The 21652-nt window shown below is 56.3% G+C and overlaps 1 protein-coding gene across 3 annotated transcripts in view; it reads right to left on the bottom strand.

Moving 5' to 3' along the window:
• Nucleotides 1–1139: 1139 nt before the first annotated feature.
• PDZD4 (PDZ domain containing 4) overlaps nt 1140–21652 on the bottom strand; it is a 28665-nt gene continuing 8152 nt past the window's right edge. The window contains exons 2-8 of one of the 3 annotated variants that reach the window (XM_045802430.2): nt 6852–7105; nt 5785–5875; nt 5190–5288; nt 4307–4369; nt 3755–3856; nt 3352–3462; nt 1140–3201 (exon numbers count right to left, since the gene is read on the bottom strand). In XM_045802430.2, coding sequence (XP_045658386.1) covers nt 1684–3201; nt 3352–3462; nt 3755–3856; nt 4307–4369; nt 5190–5288; nt 5785–5875; nt 6852–7105 — 2238 coding nt within the window. In that variant the 3' untranslated portion in view covers nt 1140–1683. The remainder of the gene's footprint in view (nt 3202–3351; nt 3463–3754; nt 3857–4306; nt 4370–5189; nt 5289–5784; nt 5876–6851; nt 7106–21652) is intronic. The other 2 variants (XM_087859399.1, XM_087859400.1) reach the window with 2 other exon arrangements.

Genomic DNA, 21652 nt, shown 5'->3' with positions numbered 1-21652 from the left:
ACTGAGCTCCTTCACCGCTGTACTTCCCACCCCAGGGAGTCTCTCTCTCTCTCTCTCTCACACACACACGCACGCACGCACGCGCACACACACACAGCGTGGTTCCCGACACTTAGCAGATAGATGTCCTGTAGTTTGCGGCACTAAATGGAACCTCGAGCATTTGGTTGCCCCTCTGGGGAACGTGGAAGGGTCCTCTGTGGCCACCCGGATGTTCATCCATCTGGCCAAAAGACATTTACTCGGCAATCTCCATGCTTGGCACCATGGGATTCCCCAAACAAGGAGGGTAGTTTGTGCCTTTCAGAAGTTCCCAGCCCCGTGCCTCTTCTAAGGCTCTTCCTGAGCTGGGAGGTGGAGGAGGGTAGAACCCACTTCTCAAGCTTCCCCTAGACAACTGTTGGCCTCATCCACATGGCAGAGGCCTGGCTTAGCACTGGTGGCAGGGCCTGCCTCTGGGCGTCACCCCTGTGACATCACACTTCTGAAACAATTCCAGTGACTGTCCTGCCTCCTCCCACAGTATAGACGGACTCCAGAAGACCTGGCTGTTCCTCAGTGACAGAGAAAGCACAGAGGTGCAGCTTTCAACTGACCCATGCCTTGTCCACCCCAGCCCTCCCACCTCTACCAACAACCTCTACCAACACCGACACCTCTCCTCCCAGCCCAATGAAAATGAACACACAAAGGCCAAGGGTCACCTCAAAAAGGCAGCTTGCTTTATTCTCTCAATGCCAATGGGGGGCAGGGGTGGGCAGCCTGTCTGCCTCCAGTCTGAGGCTCTCTGAGCTGGAAGGGCCCCGGGGTCTGGGCCTGGTCCACACTTGCAGAGTGGGGTGAGAGCATCTTCTCCCCAGTCAGCCCAGCTGGCCAGGCTGGGCTCTCTCAGGTCCAGGCCTCTCCCTCAGCTCGGCGTGGGTCTTGCCACCAAGGTCTTCCACTGCTACTTATGTCTTGGCTCTCCCTCGGTCATCGGGGAAGGAAGTGGCCCCCAGGGGGGGGCCCTCACAAGCCACAGCAGAGGCTCCCCATCCCCACACCTCAAAGTGGAGACCACCAAGAAAGCTGCTTCCCATTCTCCCCTTCTTCCCCAACCCTTCCCCTCCCCCTGCCCCAGCCCTCCCTCTCTTCCCCCCCCCCCCAACCTCCTTCCCAGCCATCAGTGGGGGTTCCACTTTTGTCAGACTGCCTAAAGGAGCTGCCAGCCCCCGGAGCAGGTCCACAAAACAAAAAAACAACAATTGGCAAGCACAGAAAGGGAGAAAAACCACAAAACTCAGGGTTGCCTTTGTCTACAAATAACCAAGGCTCCCGGCAGGGGGCGAGGCTGTGCTCAGCTTCAAAGCCAGGCGTTCTCTTGTGCTTAGGACAGTCCTTCTCCTCTCCTTTCCAGTTCGACTTTCCTGTCCCCAAGGACCCATGCTGAGAGCTCTGGAGGGGTGCACGTGTGTGTGCACGTACACGTGCGTGGGCCTGTGTTGCGCACACACAGCCTGCACAAAGCTGTACTTGGAGAGCAGGAAGTAGCCGACGGAGAGAAGTGCTTCTCTCTGGTTAAAGTCCTGTGCACACACTTACAGACACACACTAGTGATTCTATGGGCGAGCAGGGGACAGGGTCTTGGGAGGCTCACTGGAACTGGGCTGGGGCAGAGGGCCCGCCCCGGAGCACAGCGGGGCTCAGACGGTGGTGACGGAGAGCAGAGGGTTGTAGACCCGCTTGCCGTCAGCAGAGCGAGTGCCATGGGCCAGCATCTCCTGGATGGTGATCCAGTTGTCCAGGATCTTCTTGTTTCGCTTTTTCATGGTTTTGCGGTGGCTCAAGGCAATGATGTTGAGCTCAGCCTTGCTGTCGCCGTTCTGCTGCTCCCTCAGGCACTCCAGCCGGCTCTGCATCATGAACTCGCGCCGCTTCCGCTGCTCCCGGGCCCGGATCAGGTGCTGCTTCCGCTCCTCCTTGCTCCAGTAGCGGCCCATCTTCATCTCGCTCACCGCGTCATCATCCGTGGTCATGCCGCTGCGTTCCTCGCGGATCTTCAGGGCCCGGGCTTTGAGGAGGCGATCGCGCACCGGCCGCTTGGCCACGTACCGGGTCCCATCACTGCGTACCTTGACCTTCCACTCCATGCGGGGTGCTTCGGGGGCCACCGCTGCCCCGCCCACCCGAGGGCCACCAGCCAAACTCAGGGGGCCATGGCCCAGCTCCTCCAGGCCGCGCGGCGGGGCCAGCTGCACGCAGCTGTGGTAATGCTCGCTCTCCTGGCCCTGGCCACGGTGGCGCCGAGAGAGATACGGGCTGCCTTCGGGGCCCACGCGCTCCAGGGTCACGCCCGTCTTGGGGCCTCGGCGGACACGCTCCTCTGAGTGCTGCCTCCTGCCCACCTCGGGATCCCGGGAGAGAGATCGGAACTTGGCGGGGCTCCCCTGCGGGGGAGCTGCCTTGGGGTGGGTGGTGACCGTGGGGCCGGAAGGGGTCCGGTTCAAGTTGGAGTTGCCGGCAGCAGCCCGCCTCAGGGGGCTCTCTGGCAAGGGCTCGGCGAACAGCGGGGTGCTGCGGCAGCTCTCCCCCGTGTTGTAGGCGCTGGTGCTGTCCTTGTCCGACTTCTCGGGCAGCTCGGAGATGTCTGACAGCTCATGCTTCTTGGGCTCACCGGCCCCCAGGTCGTAGAGACTCTCGTCCTCCAGCAGCCAGGCCTTCATGCAGCGCTCCCGCAGCTGCTGCATCTTCTGCGCCCGCAGGATGTTGCGGCACTTGAACTCTAGGTGCCGCAGCTCCTCCTCCAGCATGGCCATCTCGTGGCCCAGGCTCTCGTTGCGGTTCACATCCAGGGCGCCGTTGCCGCCCGAGGCCCGGGGGAAGAGCAGGCCCAGCTGGTTGCCGTTCTCCAGGTGGCCCTTGATCTCCAGCAGCTCCCGGTAGCGCTCGTACTCCTCGTCGGTGAGGCCCGGGATGTCGCCACCCCCCAGCCCTGCCCCCTCTGCCAGCAGCGAGTCCATGCTGAAGTGGAGGTCCCGGCTCTTGCGCAGGGCTCCGGGTGTGTCGGCAGCACTGGCAGGCTCATCCCCCAGCAGGTCATGCTCCGAGCTCTCTTCGGTGCGCGTGCTCTCATCGGTGCGGCCCACCCCGCTGTCCAGCTCCTGGCTGTTGCTCAGACCCGTGCCTGCATCGGGGACCCCTTTCTCCTCTTCGTTGCCAAGCTGGGGCAGAAAGATGAGCCCCACTCAGTGTGGGTCCCGCCGGCCGGGGTCGGGAGCAGAAGGGCCTTCGGGTCCAGCCCATCTCCCACATGCCCCAGCGCCCTGACCTCCTGCTGGCCTCCCTACCGCCCACCCTGCCTCCTTCCTTACCTGCTGGGCAGGGGGGGATTTCAGCTTGCGTGCACGCAAGTCCCCCTCATGCTCAGAGCCAAAGTCATCCAGAAAGTCATCCCGGTCACTGTCCTTCCACCGCTTTGCCAGCTGCAGAGACAGAACTGTGCTGTCCCCACTGCTTTAAGGACCGCCCTGGACACCACCCCACCAGTGGCTTTTAGATCCCATACCCAGTCTCCTGGTCTCAATGAAGTTGAATAACCCAAGAGAGAGGGTGGCCTGGCACACTTGGCCATCAGAGGCCTGAAGGGGAAATGGGCCCCAAAGACACTAACCCACCCTCCATCAGTGCCAGGTTGTGACCTTGTCACAAACCAGCAGCTCCCACAGAAAGCCTGATGTCAGGGGTCCCAGAATATCCTGGCGGGCACACACATACCTGGCTCTCAGGCCGGGCCACTAGCAGGGAGATGTTGGTGTTCTCCTCCTGGCTCAGAATGGCCACCGCCTCCTCCCGGTTCTGGACGTCCACACCATTTATCTGTAACAAGCCAAGGGACCATCAAAAAGAATGCCAGGGCTGGCTCTGCTGTGGGCCCTGCACTGGTAGAAGTGCAGGTACCCCCTCGTAGGGAGCTCCAAGCAGAGTACCCTGGGCTAGGAAAGGCTCTTGAGCTCTGACCAGATAGAAACGAAGTGGAAGGTGCCCAGGGAGAGGACACATGCTCACGTCTGGGGCATGGAGGGAGAGGCTGGCAAGGTGCCAGAGCAGCACAGGCCCTCGATGCCAGCAGATCCCACAGGCACACGGGAGCCCCCCGGGGCAGTTGTACTGGAGAGAGAGGAAACCCAGCCCCGGTTTCAGGCACAGCAGGATGCCTGGCCATCAGGCGAGGCTCTTGGCAGGAGAGAGCTGGGACTGGCTAAGGAGAGGTCACTGGGCAGCCAGTGCAGTGGGGCCTTGGACAGGCCCGCCCTCTCCCCCACTCACCTGGATGATACGGTCTCCCTCGCGGATCCGGCCATCTTTGGCTGCAATGCTATTGGGGTTCACCTGCAAGGCACATGCATCATGGGGACCTGGCACCCTTCACTCAGATTCCCTTTCAGTAGCAAAGGGCAGCCTCACCTTGGGGGATCCCAAAGCAAACTAGTCTCCTTGCTTGCTCCCTCTTCAGCTCAGACTAGAAGCTTCTGAGCTCCAGGAGGCAGGGACAAAACAGTGGGTCTTGGGCTAGTCACCGCTCCCTAGCACGAGCCAGCCAAAAGCTCCCTCAGCCCCTGCCCACCATCCCCAGGCCCAGGCCCCCAGCTGGCACTCGTACACTCTTGTGCATGGAGACCTATTCTTTTCCACGTCAGAGGCTGGGTCAATGCAGGAAGCTGAACACTTTCCCACACTTTGCCCCCCCACCCCCGCCAACACAGCAGCCCTGGGGCTCGATGGGCAGTAATACATTCATACAAAGGCTGACTTGATGAGAGTGTGGGGGGCAGCTGGTGAGCCATCTGCCCTCCTGTGGACACACACACACACACGTCTGCCACGTACAGGTGGGGAAGAACCCTGTGGGTACCAGTAGGGGCTGGCTACAGGACGTGGGAGGGAGAGCAAAGCCTGGCCCGAATCTCAGCCTTGCTCACTGTCCCAGCCTGGGCACAGGTCTCCTGGGGAAGCAGCTAAGCAGGCCCAGCCCCGGGCAGCCTCGAAGCCCTGCGCAGCACGGAGAGGCCGCAGGGCTAGGACGGTGTGGGGACTCTCAGCACCTGCCGTACAGATGGACGCCACCCACGTCTGGCCTGGATGTCCTAGCCCACAAGGAGGAGCTCCACTGCCTCCTAGAAGACCCCATTCCCGCACCCCGCCTTCGTACCTCTCCAACATAGATGCCCAGGTCCTCCTCATCATCCGTGCGGTAGCAAACCATCAGGCCGAGCTTGTCCCGGTGGTTGGTCTTATACAGCTCCACCTCCTGCCACAGGGGGCGTGGGAGAAGCAAAGGAAGAAAGCCCCCAAACATGTGAGTGAGGAAGCATGCTACAGGGCTGGCAGCCACAGCCCAGCCCCAACCCCAGCAGCACACCACCGGAGCCAAGTTTTCAGCCTCCAACTTGGAGGGTCTCTCTTACCATCCCAAGTGGCGCATGTGTGCCGTGGTCTCCCCTGCCAGGAAATGCCCGAGACACACACGAGACACACGGGACACACAGGACACAGACATGCGTGGGACACAGACTCACTGACACAGACTGACTAAGGGACCTCACCCATACCCTCCCCGACTCAGCCCGATTTCACCCAACTTGGCCCGTGAGCCTGAGTTAGCAGCCGTGCATCGGCAAGGGCCACAAGACTCGGCCGCCTGGGGACAACAGTAGCCAGGCCTGAGCTGGGCTACAGCCAGCCATCACAGGGCTGGTTCCTGAAGCTGGCTGTGGGCCCTGCCCTGGCCTGGCCACCTGGCTCACCTCATACTCCAGCTCGTCCATACGATCTGCCTCCTGCGGGCCGCCCTCCATGAACTCCGCCGGGTCATAATACTCATGGCTGATGGGGGGGCTGCCCAGGAGAAGGGGGGTCAGGCCGGCCAACTGCTCCTCTAGTGCCCTAGCCCCAGCTCCCGGGCTGGCCGGTCCCGGTGAGCTCAGCATGGAGTCCCTCCTTCTGAGCTACATGCATCCATGCAAAGACCAGGAATGCTTCTTGAACGGGGGTGTGCGGGGTCTGCACTGAGGACACAGGCATGCCTAGCTCTCCCCACCCCATCCCGCCCTGTCGCCCAGCCCAGACCAGCCAGAAGGGTACCAACTTCTCTGAACTGCAGGTGCCCCTCCCACCCGGCACTGGCCCCGCCCATGCAACGCCCCCAGGAGTTATCCAGGCCCCAGAGGAGGACCCACTCTACCTCCAGGGGCAGCCTTCCTTGCCCCAAGGCTAAGCGTGGCTGCTGGTGGCCAGGGGCCTCACTCTCTGCAGAGGAGGAGATCCCAGGACCACCGCTCTGCAGCACGGGTTTAGATTAGCGGAATGAGCCACGAGGCCTGGATGAGAGGCCCTTCTTCAGACTGGGCCAGAAAGAAGCCGAAGAGATGGAGGAAGTTCAGAGCAGGGGGAGGGATGGGACAGACAAGGATGTGAGAAGATTCAAGGAGGGATGCTTGAGAGGCAGAAGACGATGGACGGCAGAGGAGAAGAGAGGATGCAGGAGGAGGAGCTGAGGCCCTCAACCTTCCAGGAGCAAGGTCCCAGGATGCTCCTCCCTTGGCCCTGGGGCGTAGATACCAAAGGGAGCCTGTGTGTGAAGCCTCCCCTGGGCCCTTCACTGGCTGGTGTCCAGCCTGAGGCTGCAGAGGCCTAGAGATTTCTGAGCCCTTGGATGCCACAGTCAGCTCTGGAGGCCAAGGAACCTGCTTCCTGCCTGAGAGGGCAGGCCAGTCGGGGTCTCCCTGCCACGCCCAGAGCTGCGGCAACGTAGCCTCCGGGTGGCGTGCCCTCTCTGGAGGCAGGGCCCGGGGCCCTCCTGAGGGCGACTCACAGCTCAGACAGGACGTACGGCTCCAGGATGACCATGGGCGGGGTGGGCGGGCGCAGCTTGCCCAGCGCCATGATATGCTCAAAGGTGATGTCGGTCTGAGTGCCACTGTCCACCAGCTGCAGGTCATGGCATGAGCTGTCCCCCCGGAGGCGGGGGCTGCGTCTCAGCACCTGGATCACTAGAGGCTCCTTGGAGGAGCGCAGGGCCTCCAGGGTTTGCTCCTGAGACAGCTTGGAGAGCTCCTTCCCGTTCACCTGTGGCAGAGACACGCCCCCGTGAGAACCCGCTGACCCACACCCCCGTCTCCTCAACCAGTGAGTGTGCTCTCCACCCTCATTCCCGGGTGAGCCCCACTTCTCAGCCCTACCGCTACACAGTGCTGTCTGGGGATGGGGGAGCCCCTGTGCTATGCCCCGGTCTGGGGGCTCTGCCCCCACCCTACAACATTCTTCAGCAGGAGCCACCCACGTTTCCATCCACCTCACTCCAGGACCTGCTTCTCTTTCAGGCAGCACTGAGGCCAGAGCTAGTGTCTAGAAAATCCGCGGAGAGTCCCCCTTGGCAATGACTGCACATCTGTTGTGCTCATCTGACATCGGGGCTGGAGGAAGACCTTGATTCCTCTCCCAGTGGGAGTCAGTCCATAAATGGGTTCAGGCAAGAGGGTTGAAAAGAGTACGCAGACACGACAGGATCTCTGTCCTCAAGGCAATGACAGAGTCGCTGAAGAGAAAAGGTGACACACACAGAGCCTCCTGACATGGCAAGACAACCTAAGGGAGGTGCCAAGGAAGTGACCCTTATAAGACCACCGCCATTTCTTGGGCGCCTGATGTGGGTCACCCCCAAATCCTGACCCCAACAACCCATTGTGCAGATGAGGAAACTGAAGTTCAGCAAAATGAAGGGAGTGAGTCAAGGTCACGAGCTGGACCCAGTTGCATAGTGGTCAGAGTTGGGGAGAAGGCTGGCCTGGTGAAGCCTCATGGGAAGAGAAGGACCAAAACGGGTGGAGCGTGGAAGGTGGAGTGCTTTCTGGGGCCAGCTGGGTGGAGCTGGGGGCACAAGGCTGGCCCCAGCCACTGATTTCTGCAGCAGCCTGTATGCACTGGGCCCTGGGATGGTCACCCCAGGCCATGACCTCAAGGTGCTCCTTGGTGTGGAGGCAAGTAGACTAAGGACCAGACAGACACAGCCAGAATTCAGGGCATGCGCCATGAGACCAGTGAGGGGCAGGAAGTAGGGGATCTCTTCTAATTCACTCAGCAGCTGGTGGAGGGGCTGTTCTGGGCCCACGGAAGACACACACCAGTGAGGATACTCCAAATGGCTACACCCCGTGGGTCACCACGGAACCAGACCTTTGAGAGACTGCTAAGGAAGCGGAGGGCCAGCCACACCCCATCCAGGAAGGGGGGAGGGAAGTTTCCCTGAGCATCGGGGAAGGGAGAGAGGGAGGCTTGTTTGCCAGTGGAAGCAGAGTCCCCCCCAGTCAGCACGGAGAGTTCAGGGCCCGCCAGGTTGTCCCAGTCTCTGAATTCCCACAGTGCCATCTACGTCCCTGGGAGTCTCAGGGGGATGGGAGTTCTGCAGAGAGATGCCCAATCCAACCGCAAAATCATGTCTTCCAGCTGCTATGTAACAGACCAACCCCTGGATGTCATTCCAGGGAGACAGCTGTCTTAGGAAAGCGAATAATTACCTATCTGCTACTTCATTCTGTCCTTGTAGATAAGAATCTCAGGACTGATGTCTCCCCTCTCCACAAACTTTCCCTGGTCAGAAAACATTTTTTTAACTAATCTGGTCTAATGATAAAAGAGACACAGGTTCATTGTAGAACATGTGAGAAATACAGAAAACCATAAGGAAGAACACAAAAATCAGCCAAGGAGGTATGAGTTTCCAACTAAAGGTGAGTGTGAGAATGTGGTCAGTACCGCCGGAGAGGTGGCAGTATAAAGGCGGGGGGGGGGAGGCTGAGTGCCCCGGAGAGGGGATGTGAGGAATGGCCTCCAAAACCTAGCAGAGGTGGTTGTGAAGCTGTCAGGAAATCTGGGAGCCAGCTGTTAAACAGGGCCCTTATTAACACTTCGATGGGATAATCTGACAACAGAATGAATTATGTTAAAAACAAAGGCGATAAGTACTCCAAGCTCATGATTTTCCAATGATTTTACTACAGTCTCCTGTTTGCACTGTTAGGGTGACTGTGCCTAGTGTGTCTGGAGACAGGTGATACTGTATAACGGTGTGTGCCTGTGCGTCTCTTCCCGTGCTAGTGAGGCCATGATGGGAGTATTTACACCATGGATGTAAGCAACTGCTCCGACCCAGGGCTCTTTGTATCACATTTACCAGCTCCCCACGGCCCTTAAGTCAAGGACTTCCCTCAAATGCAGAAGGGCTGGGCTGTCCTCAGGATCGCCAAGGGCTGGGTGTTCCCCTGAAACTGCCCAGGCAGGGCCACAAGTGTGCAACAGGAGGCTCAGGCCACCGTGAGAAATGCAGCAATGGCTTTCTCTCTCTGGAATCTGCTGGTTAGCCTGCAGCTGCGTTGCTATGGAAACCGGGCCCAGGCAGTAGGAAGGGGAATACAGGGTGGGCTGGGAGGCCAAGAGGACGCTGGTGCAGAGATGGGGTCATCACAGTGAGGCCTGGGATGCCCAGCAGCGCCCCCTTGACCCACGTGCTCCTTCAGCTTCCTCTCTCCTCTTCCTCAGTCAGCAGGTGCTCCCAAGCTAATGAAGTAAGTGGGGCAGAGACAAGCCGTGAGGAACTAGACACGAGCCCCTCCCCGAGCCGGCGAGGGCTAAGGGCAAGGTGCAGAAGTGTGCGGTGATGAGCAAAGTACCCCGGGGCCAGGCACACAGTACCGACCCAGTGCTCTGCCCACGCCTCCGCTCCGCTCGTCAGGCCTCGAGCCTGGCCCTCGGCCCGCCATCGTGAGTTACAGAAAAGACCACAGGCAGCTGCTCCAGGCTCAACACGTCTGAACCCAGGCCTGCTTGCCCTCAGATTCCCCACCTCAAGTCCCATGCAAATGTCTCCACAGGCCAGAGGCTCTCCCCACCAAAATACCCAAGACCCACTCCTGCTCACCACATCCCTCCCTTGCTGCCACCACTCCAAGCCCCTGACAAACAATCCCAAAAGGATCAAAGTCCTAAATGGACAAAGCAAAACTGCCTACCTTGGACGTGAGAGAACAATGTCCATGATGTTGGAATAGAGAATTCTTAAGATATAAACAATGGGCAAGCGTTATACGCACGTAATGAATCATGGTTTACATAAAAAACTAGGGATGTACTGTATGGTGACTAACATAATAGAATAAAATATTATTATAAAAAAAAGAATGGAAAAGGCATACATTTGACTATGTTAAAAGGTAAAACTTCCAAACACATTCCTACTGCACATTCCGAACAAAGGACAGAAACACAGTGAAAAGACAAGACAGGCTAAGAGAGGATCCTTACAATGCATAGAACTGATAAAGGATTATCCAGAATAGTCTATAAAAAATTCCAACAAAACACTAAGAAAATACAAACGACACAGTAGGAAAACCGGCGCTCACAGAAGCATCATCTTTGCAGCCAACACTGGAAACAGCGCAAGGACCCACCGTTGGCAGAATGCATTGAAAACTCGTGCTGTGTTCGTATGTGTGGTATACGGAAGCACTCCAGGAGCGCACGAGAAAACATGCGTCAGAATGACCAACCCAAATCCCTTCGGCGAGGAGAGGAAAGGAATGGGGCCAGGGATGGGTGGGCACGGGTGGCTTCAGATCTTTTTAAGGGAAAAATGCTGAGGCCAACAGGCCAAAATCGAGGTGGGTGGCAGTATGTGCCCGATGCCAAACTGATGAGCAATACTTTTATGTACTTGAGAAATATTTCAAAACAGTTGCACACGGAGGGCAGCCAGCGGCAGGGAGGCCAGCTGGGCAGCTCCTGCTGCCATCACCTACTTGGAGGGGGGACGGGATAAGCTCCCGGGCTGGGGGGCCAGGTCTGCGGGAGAAAGTGACCTTTGCAGTAACAGCAGCTCTGGCCGGCTCACCGGCCACTCCGCCAGGATGTGTTCCGAGCGCTCTGTGCAAGCATGTCACGCATTGAAGCAGAGGAAGTGGAGGCCCGGGAGGGTGAGGAACCCGCCCAGGCCCTCGGTGCTGAGTGGAGAGGCCAGGGCACGCCTTCTGTGGAGCAGCTGCGGGGGCCCTGAGGAGCCCGGTAGAAGAAACCCCCCCTTGCCATAGAAGCAAGGGTTGGGGATGTGGGAAGGGGGTGCCTATGAGGGTGGGAGGGGGTGAGGGCAGAGGGCATGCGAGTGTGGGCACGTGGGAACAGGCACAGAGGTGTGAGTAGAGTGTTGTGTGAGGGTGGCCTTTGTGCACGGGGTGGGGGTGGGGATGTGGGAGTGGGTGGCTTGTGTGGGTGGGTGGTAGGTCTTGGTGGTAATAGGACCGATTCTATGACCCTGTGTTGAACCCCCTTCTCCTTCTGGAGGGTCTTCTCTCCCCTCCCTCCCCCTGCCACCTTCCCACTTAAGCTCTAAGTGTCAGCCTATACCATGCCCTCTCATTTGTCCCCTCCCTCATGCATCCTTCTTTCCTCCCTCCATAGCTGCTCATCACTTCCTGCCCCCCTCCTGTCACCTCTACCCACTCAAGAACAGGTGCCCAGATGTATCCATCCCCGGCCAAAGAGTCACACTCGCTGGCAAGCGGACACATGCTCAGGAGCCATGAAAGGCCCAACGGACACCCAGGGAGAAAGCATGCAGCACACAGGGGACTCTGGCAGACCCAGCATGTGAGCAGGGCTTCACAGCCCTGAGACCGGACTCCCCTCAGGCTGCCCAAGAGGCTGGCTGCAGAACTCATTCACTTTCCCGCCTGAGAAGGCCTGAGAGGGCCCAGCAGAGGTCAAAGACTCCGCATGGGCCAGAGGGCAGAGAGCACATGCCCACGCTCAGCTTGGAGGGGAAGCCCGGGCCCCGAGGGGCCCCACCCGAGCTTCCAACGTGGCCCTCAGCTCTGCTTCTGTGTCTGTCTCTCCTGCCAGGCCAGGGTGCCTTCTTTTTCTTTTTTTTTTTTTTTAATTCTTTTTTTCATTAAAGAAACCTTTTTAAAGATGTATCTATTTATGAGAGAGAGAGAGAAAGAGCGAGCATGCACACTCGAGTGGGGGGAGGGGCAGAGGGAGATACTCTCCAAGCAGAGTCCGCACTGAGAGCATGGCAGGGGAGGCTCGATCCTAAGACCAGTGAGATCATAACCCAGGGCACCTTCTTATATCCAGAAGGAATCCAGAATTAGGATCACATTGGAAACGTCATTTCCAGTTCAGGGAGAGCAGTACCTTCTGGCCATGCCCATTGTCAGAAACTCTCATCATTAGAAGATGCTGCCTTCATCAAGTACAAACCTCCCTCCTTTGGAACAACCCAGAAGAAATCCACTTTCTCTTCCGACACTCCACATATGCCTGAAGCCCACCTGAAATGTCCCACAGCCCCCCGCCGCCCCAGTCCCTGATGACTTTCATCTTCTCTAGCACTCCGGAGCGGGCAGGCCTGGCCTTGTTATGTGCCAGGCATTACTCTTCACCTTAGCTGGAACCATCTTTCGGCAGCCAATCCTGTTGGTTTCATAGTGTGCTTGCAGAGCAAACAAACCCTCAAGCCCTACCTGGCCTGCGACAGACTTCATGCTCTCTAGTCAGGAACTCTGCGTGCACAAATCTATTTGCCCAGATGGGCCCAAGTGGGTTGACCTGAGACCCACAGCTCTAATCCAATCCCAGTTGAGCTGGAAGTCACTTCACTTTCACTGTGGGGAGAGGGGACCCAAGCCCTAGAGGCACCTCTTTGCTCAAATGTGGCCCAGGTGGCCCTGACACGGCCCTGGCAGATGGCCTGGTTCCTGTCTACACACTGGGAGAGCACTCACTGTCCTAGATCCCCAGGCAGTGAAGCACCTTGCCAGCCCAACCTCCACAGGCCCCAAGGGCAGTGGCCACCTCCAGACCCCAGGCTGCTAAGCAGCCTTTACCCTGGCCGACCCTGTCACCCAGTCACACACTCTTGGTCTGAACCTTTGGCACTGTAAAATGATAAACTTTCTGGAAGAATTTGTCAATAACTATGAAGAAGCTTGCAAATGTTTATCATACCCCCTCTGACCCAATACATTTGCTCTAAGTAATAGACCCTAAATAATAACAACAGATACTACGTGAATTACAAGGATGTCCAGAGCAGCTTTTTTGTGCTGGTAAAATACACCTAACATGAAATTGGCCATTTGACCATCAGATGGTCAGTGGCATTTAGCTCCTTCACGCTGTTCTCAGCCATCACCTCCGTCTCATTCTGGGACATTTTCGTCCCCACAAAAGGTGACCCCTACCCATTCTCTCCACATTACCCCAAGCCCCAACCCACACCACTCTCTTTTCTGTCCAGATATAAACAGAATCGTACAGTATGTGGTCTGATGTGTTTGGCATCACTCCTTAACATGTTTTCTAGGTTCGTCCATATTGCAAGCATTAGTACTTCATTCCCTCTATGGCTGAATAACATTGCATTGTATCCCATAATATTCCTTCATATGGATGGAGCACATTTTGTTTACCCATTCATCTGTCAATAGACATTGGATTGTTTCCACTTTTTGGCCGCTGTGAATAATGCTGCCATGAATATTTGTGTGCAAGTTTTTGAGATCCTATTTTCAAGTCTTCGGGCTGTATACCCGGGAGTGGAAGTGCCGGGCCCTCTGCTCCTTCTATATTTAACTCAGTGAGGTACCAGCATTATTTTTAATGCCAACAACTTCATTAAAGCGTACAGCTGCCCCAGCAGTCTTCCAGTAACACGCCTGTGTCTCAACAAAGATATAACGGGCCACCTGCGGGGCTCAGTCGGTTGAGCGTCGGACTCTTAGTTTCGGCTCAGGTCATGATCTCAGGGTCCTGAGATCCAGCGCGGCATTGGGCTCCACTCTCAGCCTGCGTGAGACTCTCTCCCTCTGCCCCTCCCACCCTTCAAATAAATAAATCAATCTTATTTATTTTTGAGAGAGAGAGAGAGAGAGAGAGCACAAAAGCGGGAGGCACGGAGGGAGAGGGAGAGAAACTCAAGCAGACTCTGCGCTGAGCGGAGGGCCCGACGCAGTGCTCGATCTCACGACCCTGAGATCACGACCTGGGCCGAAACCAAGAGTCTGAGGCTTCACCGCCTGTGCCAACCATGCACTCCAATAAATAAATCTTTTTTAAAAAGATATAAAATGACATGTGAATTAGGATGATTACCATATAAAATATATGTTTATGGAAAAAGGCTGGGAAAGAATATATAAAAACACTGTGTGAGGGAAATCTGAGATTTTCTCCCCTTTTTCCCAAACTTTACATAACATGGCTGTACTGTTTTTTGAAAAAAAATGTTTATGAACCGGAAAAAAAAAAAAACACCATTGCTGGAAAATTCCCACAATAAAATATTAAGCAAAAAGACCTGCTTAGACCAGTGCAACGCCAATTCTGGGAGCATGGATCTGGGCGAGCGGGAGGCAGCCTGGCTCTGGGGCAGTAGTGGGGAAGGAGGGGAGCAGCTGGGACATCTTGCTAGCTCGGAGGGTGCATAGAGCTCACGGGGCTTTTGAAACAATTTTTCATGGATGCATACGTTACATATATTCATTCACTGCTCTGTGCGTATGGGTTCAACATCACACAATACTTTCTTTAAAGACTGGGAGGAAATTAATGAAGATGGAAAAGCGGTAGCAGTGGCTATCTCTGGGAGATAGTATTTACAGGTGACTTTTCTTACCTCTTGTTCTTTCTAGTATTTTCTCCAATGCACATTGCTTTTATAATCACAGAGAAAACATACAAAAACAACCTAGCCCGTGATATATTCTGAGCAGTTCTCAGTTTCCCCGAGGCTCCAGACTCTGTGGCAGGTGACTGGTTTGTGCTCCCAGCTCCAGGGCAGCCCAGGCTGGGACTGCAGCCTCCAGGCTCAGGCCCCTTGGGTGCCCATTAAAGGAGAGCAGCGGTAATGAAGCCACATCAGACTCCACATCCACAGCCTATCTGAGGAGACTCAGGAGAGGCACTGCTTTCTTCCTCTACTGCCTTCCACTTTCTGCCCGGCTGTCCCAAAAAAGGGGCCTGGAGTCCCAGAGGGAGTGAAGGAGGCCCCGGTGGGGGGGCGGGGGGAAGCTCAGGCTGTGGGCTCCAGGTGACAGGGGATGAATCACAGCCACCCACCCCCTAGAGGAGGTGGTCACGAGGGCCCCACGCACACCCCAGGGGCCACTGGGAGACTGGCCTGACCACGGGGCTGGCCACTTAGCGTCAATGGCCCTCAGGCCCGGGGGGTGGGGGGCAGGACTGAGCAGACACCCTCCCCATTCCCCCAGCACAGCGCCCCCTGCTGGCCCCCTACTGGCTCCCTCTAAGGAGGGATTTACAGAAGGCGTCCTGTGGGTGATCGAGGTGTGGGGCCCAGTGTCTGAGCAGAAGAGGACAAGAGGCCCCTGGAGTCGGGGGAGCACTGACCCCATAAGCACCAGCCAACGAGGCAGGGAGACAGAGCAGACAGGCCCCCAGGTCTGCCTTCAGAAGGAGCCTGGGGCCACCACACACACAAGGCCCACCCCAGCCCTTCAATGCAAGCCAGGTCGCAGGGATAGGAGCCCTCCCTCTCAGGGGGTAGACAGGTATAGGGTAGCCAATCAGGTAGGGGGGTGAGGAGACAACACACAAGCTAGGGCAGGGACCTACCTCAACCCAGGCTCTAAAAGAAGGTCGGGAGGGAGTTGCAATGGGGAAAGGACTTTCTCGCAATCAGGGGTGTTCGCGGTGAGCGAGGAAGGTGGGGGATGTCAGAGGCTGTAGTGGGGATGGATCTGGGTGACTGGGCTACTGCCCACTGGTCTCTCTCGTTCCAGGGGGCTGAAGACGGGACTCCTGGGACAGACCTGTGTGGTCTTGCATGCAGCTTCTCCAGGGAGCAGAGCGACAGTGGAGAATGAGCCCCGGAAGCAGGGAGGTCTCCCCTCTGCCGCAGGGCACCCTTCTGGAAGCTGAGAGGCAGACTGCTTCAAGCCTGGTTGGAAGGTGGGAGGGGGAGGGGGCAAAGCTGTATTTCAGAAGGTCGGTGGCAGGGAGTCCAGGAGATGAGGTCAGCACAGGGGTTATGGGTACACAAGTGACTCTCTGCATCCCTGGGCAGCTGGGAACCACTGGAAGGAAGAGGGCACACGTTCCTTCTCCCACCGAGCACTGGAAGAATGGGAAGAACAGCCATGAATAAATAAGACAGATATTATCCCTGTGCTCGGGGAGGCTAGTGCCAGGGGCGGGACCCAGGCCAGAAACAAGCAAATAAGGCCGTTTCAGATTGCATTCAGAGTGCTGAGTTATGTGGTAGAAACCGCTAAAGCGGGGATTGCTTTAGATCAAGTGTGCAGGGAACCAGCCTCCCCGGGGTACCTGACCTAAGACCTGAATGATGACAAGGAGCCAGGCACAGTAGGGACGTTGAAGAACATTCCAGCCAGTGCTAAGCCCTTGGTGCTCTCTGGAGAACAATATGCACACACAGGAGAGGCCACCCATCGCCCCAGCCTCTATGAGGAGCACGCAGGAGGGGACCACGTGGAGGCAGGGGAAAGAGCACCAGGCAACCACAGTGGCCCAGACCAGAGATCATGGTGGCTTGGCCTGGGATGGAGGTGACAGTGTAGAAGGGGACTGCCAGGACCTGCTGCTGGGCTAGGGACAAGGGCCAGGGAGGAAGGATGCCTGACAAACACAGGGTAGATGCCTGACATCACTCACCATCAGGAAAGTGCACGTCAAAAGCACAGTGCGATACCCCTCACGTCCGCTAGGACGGCTTGCATGACGAAGTGGAAGACAAGTGTTGATGTGCTTGCGGGGATGTCAAATCGGGCAGTGGATGTGGAAAAGTCTAGAGCTACCACATGACCCAGCAACGCCACAAGAATTGAAAACGGGCATCCACACAGGTGCACCCACCTGTTCATGGCAGCACTGTCCACAATAACCAGCACTTGCAAGCAACCTCAGTGTCCGCCAACAGATGGGTCAACACAATGTGGTAACATCCGTGAGGTGGATTATTCTACCGCATAAAGGGAAGAAGGCCTGACACATATTACATCATGCACGATAACAGTCTAGCCAAGTGAAAGACAGCAGGCCCAAAAAGCCACATACTGTGTGATTCCAAAACAGGCAAATCCATAGGGACAGAAAGCAGAGGAGTGGCTGCCAGGGACCAGGGGAAGGAAGAATGGGGAGCGCCTGCTTACTGGGTACGAAGTTCTCTATTGGGGTGATGAACATGTTCTGGAAATAAACTGGTGATGGTTGCACAACACTGCAAATGTACATGTCACTAATGGTTAACTTAATGTCACAGACTTTCCCACAATAAAAATATAAGACTGCCACCCAGATCCACAGAGACCACAAAGGTGAGGATCACTGTGGACGATGCAGGGGCTGGGGTAAACACGGGAAATGGCCATGTTTTATTAATGGAAATTTTTTTTCTCAGATTTGAAGTTCCTGAGACATGTGTCCCAAAGCATAAGATGGGGGGGGCACCTGGGTGGTGCAGCCAGTTGAGAGACCACTCTTGGTTTCGGGTCAGGTCTGATCTCAGGGTCATGAGATGGAGCTGCGTGTGGGCTCTGCTCTCAGCGGGGAGACTGCTTGGGTTTCTCTCTTTCTTCCTCTGCCCCCACCTTTCTCTTGAAAATAAATAAATAAATCTTAAAGAAAAAAAAAGCGGGACGCCTGGGTGGCTCAGTTGGATAAGCGTCTGCCTTTGGCTCAGGCCATGAACCCAGGGTCCTGGGATCAAGCCCCGCGTCGGGCTCCCTGCTCAGTGGGGAATCTGCTTCTACTTCTGCCCCTCTTCCCCACTCATGCTCTCTCTCGCTAACTCTTTCTAAAATAAATAATTTAAATCTTTAAAAAAAAAAAAAGGCACGAGAGGGGCTGCCTGGCCGACTCAGACAGTAGAGCATGCGACCCTTGATGTCAAGGTTGTGGGTTCAAGCCCCACGTTGGGCCTCGAGATTACTTCAAAATAGAAATAAATCATAAACAAAATCATGAGATGGAGGAGATGACTGGGGATTGAATGTAGACAAGAGAAGAGGCCCATGGAGGACCATGAGGCACATTTACATTAAGCAGTTGAAGAGAGAGACCTAGAATTTACAGTCAGCCAGAGAGAAGCTAAGGAGGAAAGCTGAACAAGACACTCCATCAAGGGGGAGGGAATGGCTGGCCCAGCAGCCCGAATGGCCCTGGACATCTGTTAAAAGGAGGTGGCTACCGCAGGGATGGCTTGAGTGGCTCAGTTGGTTAAGCGTCCACCTTTTGCTCAGGTTGTGATCCCAGGGTGCTGGAATCGAGCCCCGCGTCGGGCTCCCTGCTCAGTAGGGAACATGTTCCTCCCTCTCCCTCTGACAGATAAATAAAATCTATTAAAGAAAAAAAAAGAAGAAGAAGCGGACCACCGCAGAGTGGGACACCCAGCAGGCTGGGCGGGCGGTGAAGCTCCGCCTGTATAGACACAGCCTTTGGGAACTTTTGCAGAGAATGGGGTCAGAGGGGCTGGGGGAGAGCACTGCCTTTGGGTTTTATGAGGAGACACCTGAGCAGTCTGAATTCTGATGGGAGGTGCACAAGAGGGAAAGTTCGGGCCAAAGAGCTGGGCGAGGGTGGGGGCTGCAGGCACCAAGACCTTGGGGGACACTGGGAGTGGGCGCGGGGGAACACCGGGGAAGAGAAGAAACACCAGTGGCAGGTGAAGGAGGCATAGGGGCAACGAGGGGACACGAAGGCAGGAACAGCTACACGGGAAGCCCGGCAGCCCGGAGCGATCCGGCTGGGGCCAGCGGCCGGTGGGGAAGCCGCTCGGCCCCGCTCCGCCCCTCGACTGCGAAGCGGCCGCGCCCTGGGCGGCGGAGGGCGGGGCCCCGGCGCGCTCGCCGCGCCCCTCCTCGGCCCCGAGCCGGAGACAAAGAGGGCGGCGGCAGCGGGTCCGCGAGCTGGGCTGGCCGTCGTCTCCCGCAGGGGCCTTGGGCGCCAGTCCTCTCCCACCGTCGGCCGGAGCGAGTCTCCGGGCCCTGAGCTAGGGAGGCTGGCGCATTGGTGTGGGGGCTCCACGGGAGGCCCTCGCCATACTTCCCAGTTGCTGTGATGCGGCATCTCTGCGCGGGCGAGGAGGGAGGGTGGGAGGGAGAAAGGGGCTGAGAAAGGAGCCCTGACCTGGGTGCCGGGCGGGGCCTGCGACCCCAGGGAGGCCTGCGAAAGGCCCCTTTCACTCGTGGTAACACGGGGAGTAGGGAGTTACCTACATAAATGTCTAGTGGGGCCCAAGGCTGCTACAATGAGGACTCTCCTAACCCCACTCTGCGGATTGGGAAACAGACAAGGAGACAACAGAAACCGGAAGTTGCCCTTGCGCCCTGAGTCCTGATCGATGGCTCTCAGCTCTGCTGACAGGAGTGTCCCGGGCTCAGACAAGTGTTATGGGGACCCCCAAACCGACAGAGCATGGGGGAGAAAGAAAGCAGAGAAGGGAAGCCTGAGCCAAGGGCAGGATCTCTGCACTCCTGTCTTTTCAATGGCCCAGGACAAGTCCTCACTCCTATTTTCCCAACTCTGGATTTTGAAAATGGTCAACCCACAATGACGTTGCAACATCTGACAGTGGATACCTGCATTCTCCTCAGGCAGATCTCCCCCACAGTACACATTCCCACACCTGCTCTCTCCTTTCTACACACACATTTTGCAGCAAGATGCCAACACCAATGCTCCCATTCCAGGAGAAACCACACCACCCTTAATGTGCTCATGGATTTAGTACTGATGGAATCATCAGCCACCCCCACATCTCTACAAATGTACCACTAATGCCCTTACAGCTTGTTTGTTTTTGTTTCTGGACCCAGGATCCAATCAAGGACCACACACATTACATTTGGTTATGTCTTTAGTATCCTTTAATCTAGAATAATCTATCCACTTTTTCTTTAACTTTCATGGCATTGACTTCTTGTTAGAGTCCAGGGCAGCTGCCTTGAACAATGCCTGAGTCTGGATCTGCCCTCATTAGATTCAGCTTAAGTGCTTTGACAAATTGCTGGGTCCTACCCCCTCCCCACCAACAGCATCAGGAGGCACTGGGATCAGGCTTGATTTGGTTTAGTCACATGGTCAAAATCATGGCTGCCAGGTCTCTCCTTTTCCCTTCCTAATTTACAATACACCTGGGGTAATACCTTGAGACCCTGTGACCATCTTGTTCCCTGACAACCTTTATGTAATGGTTTTACCATCCGAGGATGATCCTTGCCTAAATGAATTCCATCAGTGGCTACAAAATGCCTTAATTTCTAAGAATTCTAGCAGGGCCACAGCAGTACATTCCATCATCACATGACTGTCCCAGAAAATGGCATGCCCCCAGTCGTGGCTGCCACCCAACCCCATAACTGTGCCCACCCCTTCTTGCCCAGGGGCAGGAGAAAGAAAAGGAAGCATGGGGGGGCTTCATCTCAAAAGCCTTTTTAGTAGTTTGGGAGTGGTGTGTATGTCTGGGAGCCCAGGTGAGCTGTCTGCGTGTTGGTGAGGATGTAGGAGATGGGAAAGCTGGCTTGCTTAGCCAGAACACAGTATGTCCCTTGGTAACCTCAATAGGGCAATGACCCCTGGAAACTGATTTGGTAGGTCTCAGGCGATGCCTTGCTTCTTATTTGTAACAAACTCACTTCTCAGACGATATTGATGAGATTCAGGGCTTCACTGATTTATCCCAAGTTCCTTCCTGAGGTCCTTGCTCTTGGTGTGGTTGGTCCAAGGACCAGCAGCATGGACGTGGCCTGGGAGCTTGTGAGAAATGCAGACTCTCAGGCCCTGGACCTGCGTCTATTCCTCATTTTAACAAGGTCCTTAGGGGGGAGCTGTGCTGGCCCAGAGCACCCCCTCAAGAAACCGGAAGGATGCACACATATGTGAATGGGGTTTGGACATCAGACAAGTGACTCAAAGTGTCTCTCCTTCCCTCTTCCCCCTTCCCTCCCCGAAGCTGCTGAGTGGATGGTGGTGCCCCCACAGGGTCTGCTGAAATCCATCTACCTTGGCCCCTCTGCCTTTCTAGGTGATAGCAGGTCTCTCAGGGCACCTCTGAAGTCCTGCCTGGAAAGAGTGGCTGGAAGGAAGGATACCCCAGATGCCTGTGTGAAAAATCAAAGCAATTCTTGAGGTCATCATCAAGATCAACCTTGCGGGGGGGGGGGGATGTGCCTGGGTGGTTCAGCTGGTTGAGCGGCTGCCTTCGGCTCAGGTCATGATCCCAGGGTCCTGGGATCTAGCCCTTGTCGCACTGAGCCCCATGATGCATCAGGCTTCCAGCTTCCTGCTTCTCCCTCTCCCTCTGCCACTCCCCCCCCCCCGCTTGCTCTTTCTCTGTCAAATACATAAAATCTTAAAATTAAAAAAAAAAAATCAACCTTCGGGTGTAAGCTCACAACAACTAAAAACACCTACCCGCCCACTTCTGGGCTAACCTGACTGGCCCAAGGGCATGATCCAAGTCTAGCAGTAATCAGAACGATATTCTCTATGAGACGCTCCTCATTTCCACTGCTCAAAGCAAGCATGAACAAGAGGCAGGCTGCACTACAAAGCCGCCGCTGAGCCCCAGCTTCTCAGTCT

Source organism: Ursus americanus, chromosome X, assembly GCF_024610735.1.
Source record: "Ursus americanus isolate L20-20 chromosome X, mUrsAme1.1.p, whole genome shotgun sequence".
Classification (NCBI taxonomy): domain Eukaryota; kingdom Metazoa; phylum Chordata; class Mammalia; order Carnivora; family Ursidae; genus Ursus; species Ursus americanus.
Note: the sequence above shows the minus strand (reverse complement) of the source record. Positions and strands in the feature narration are given on the sequence as shown.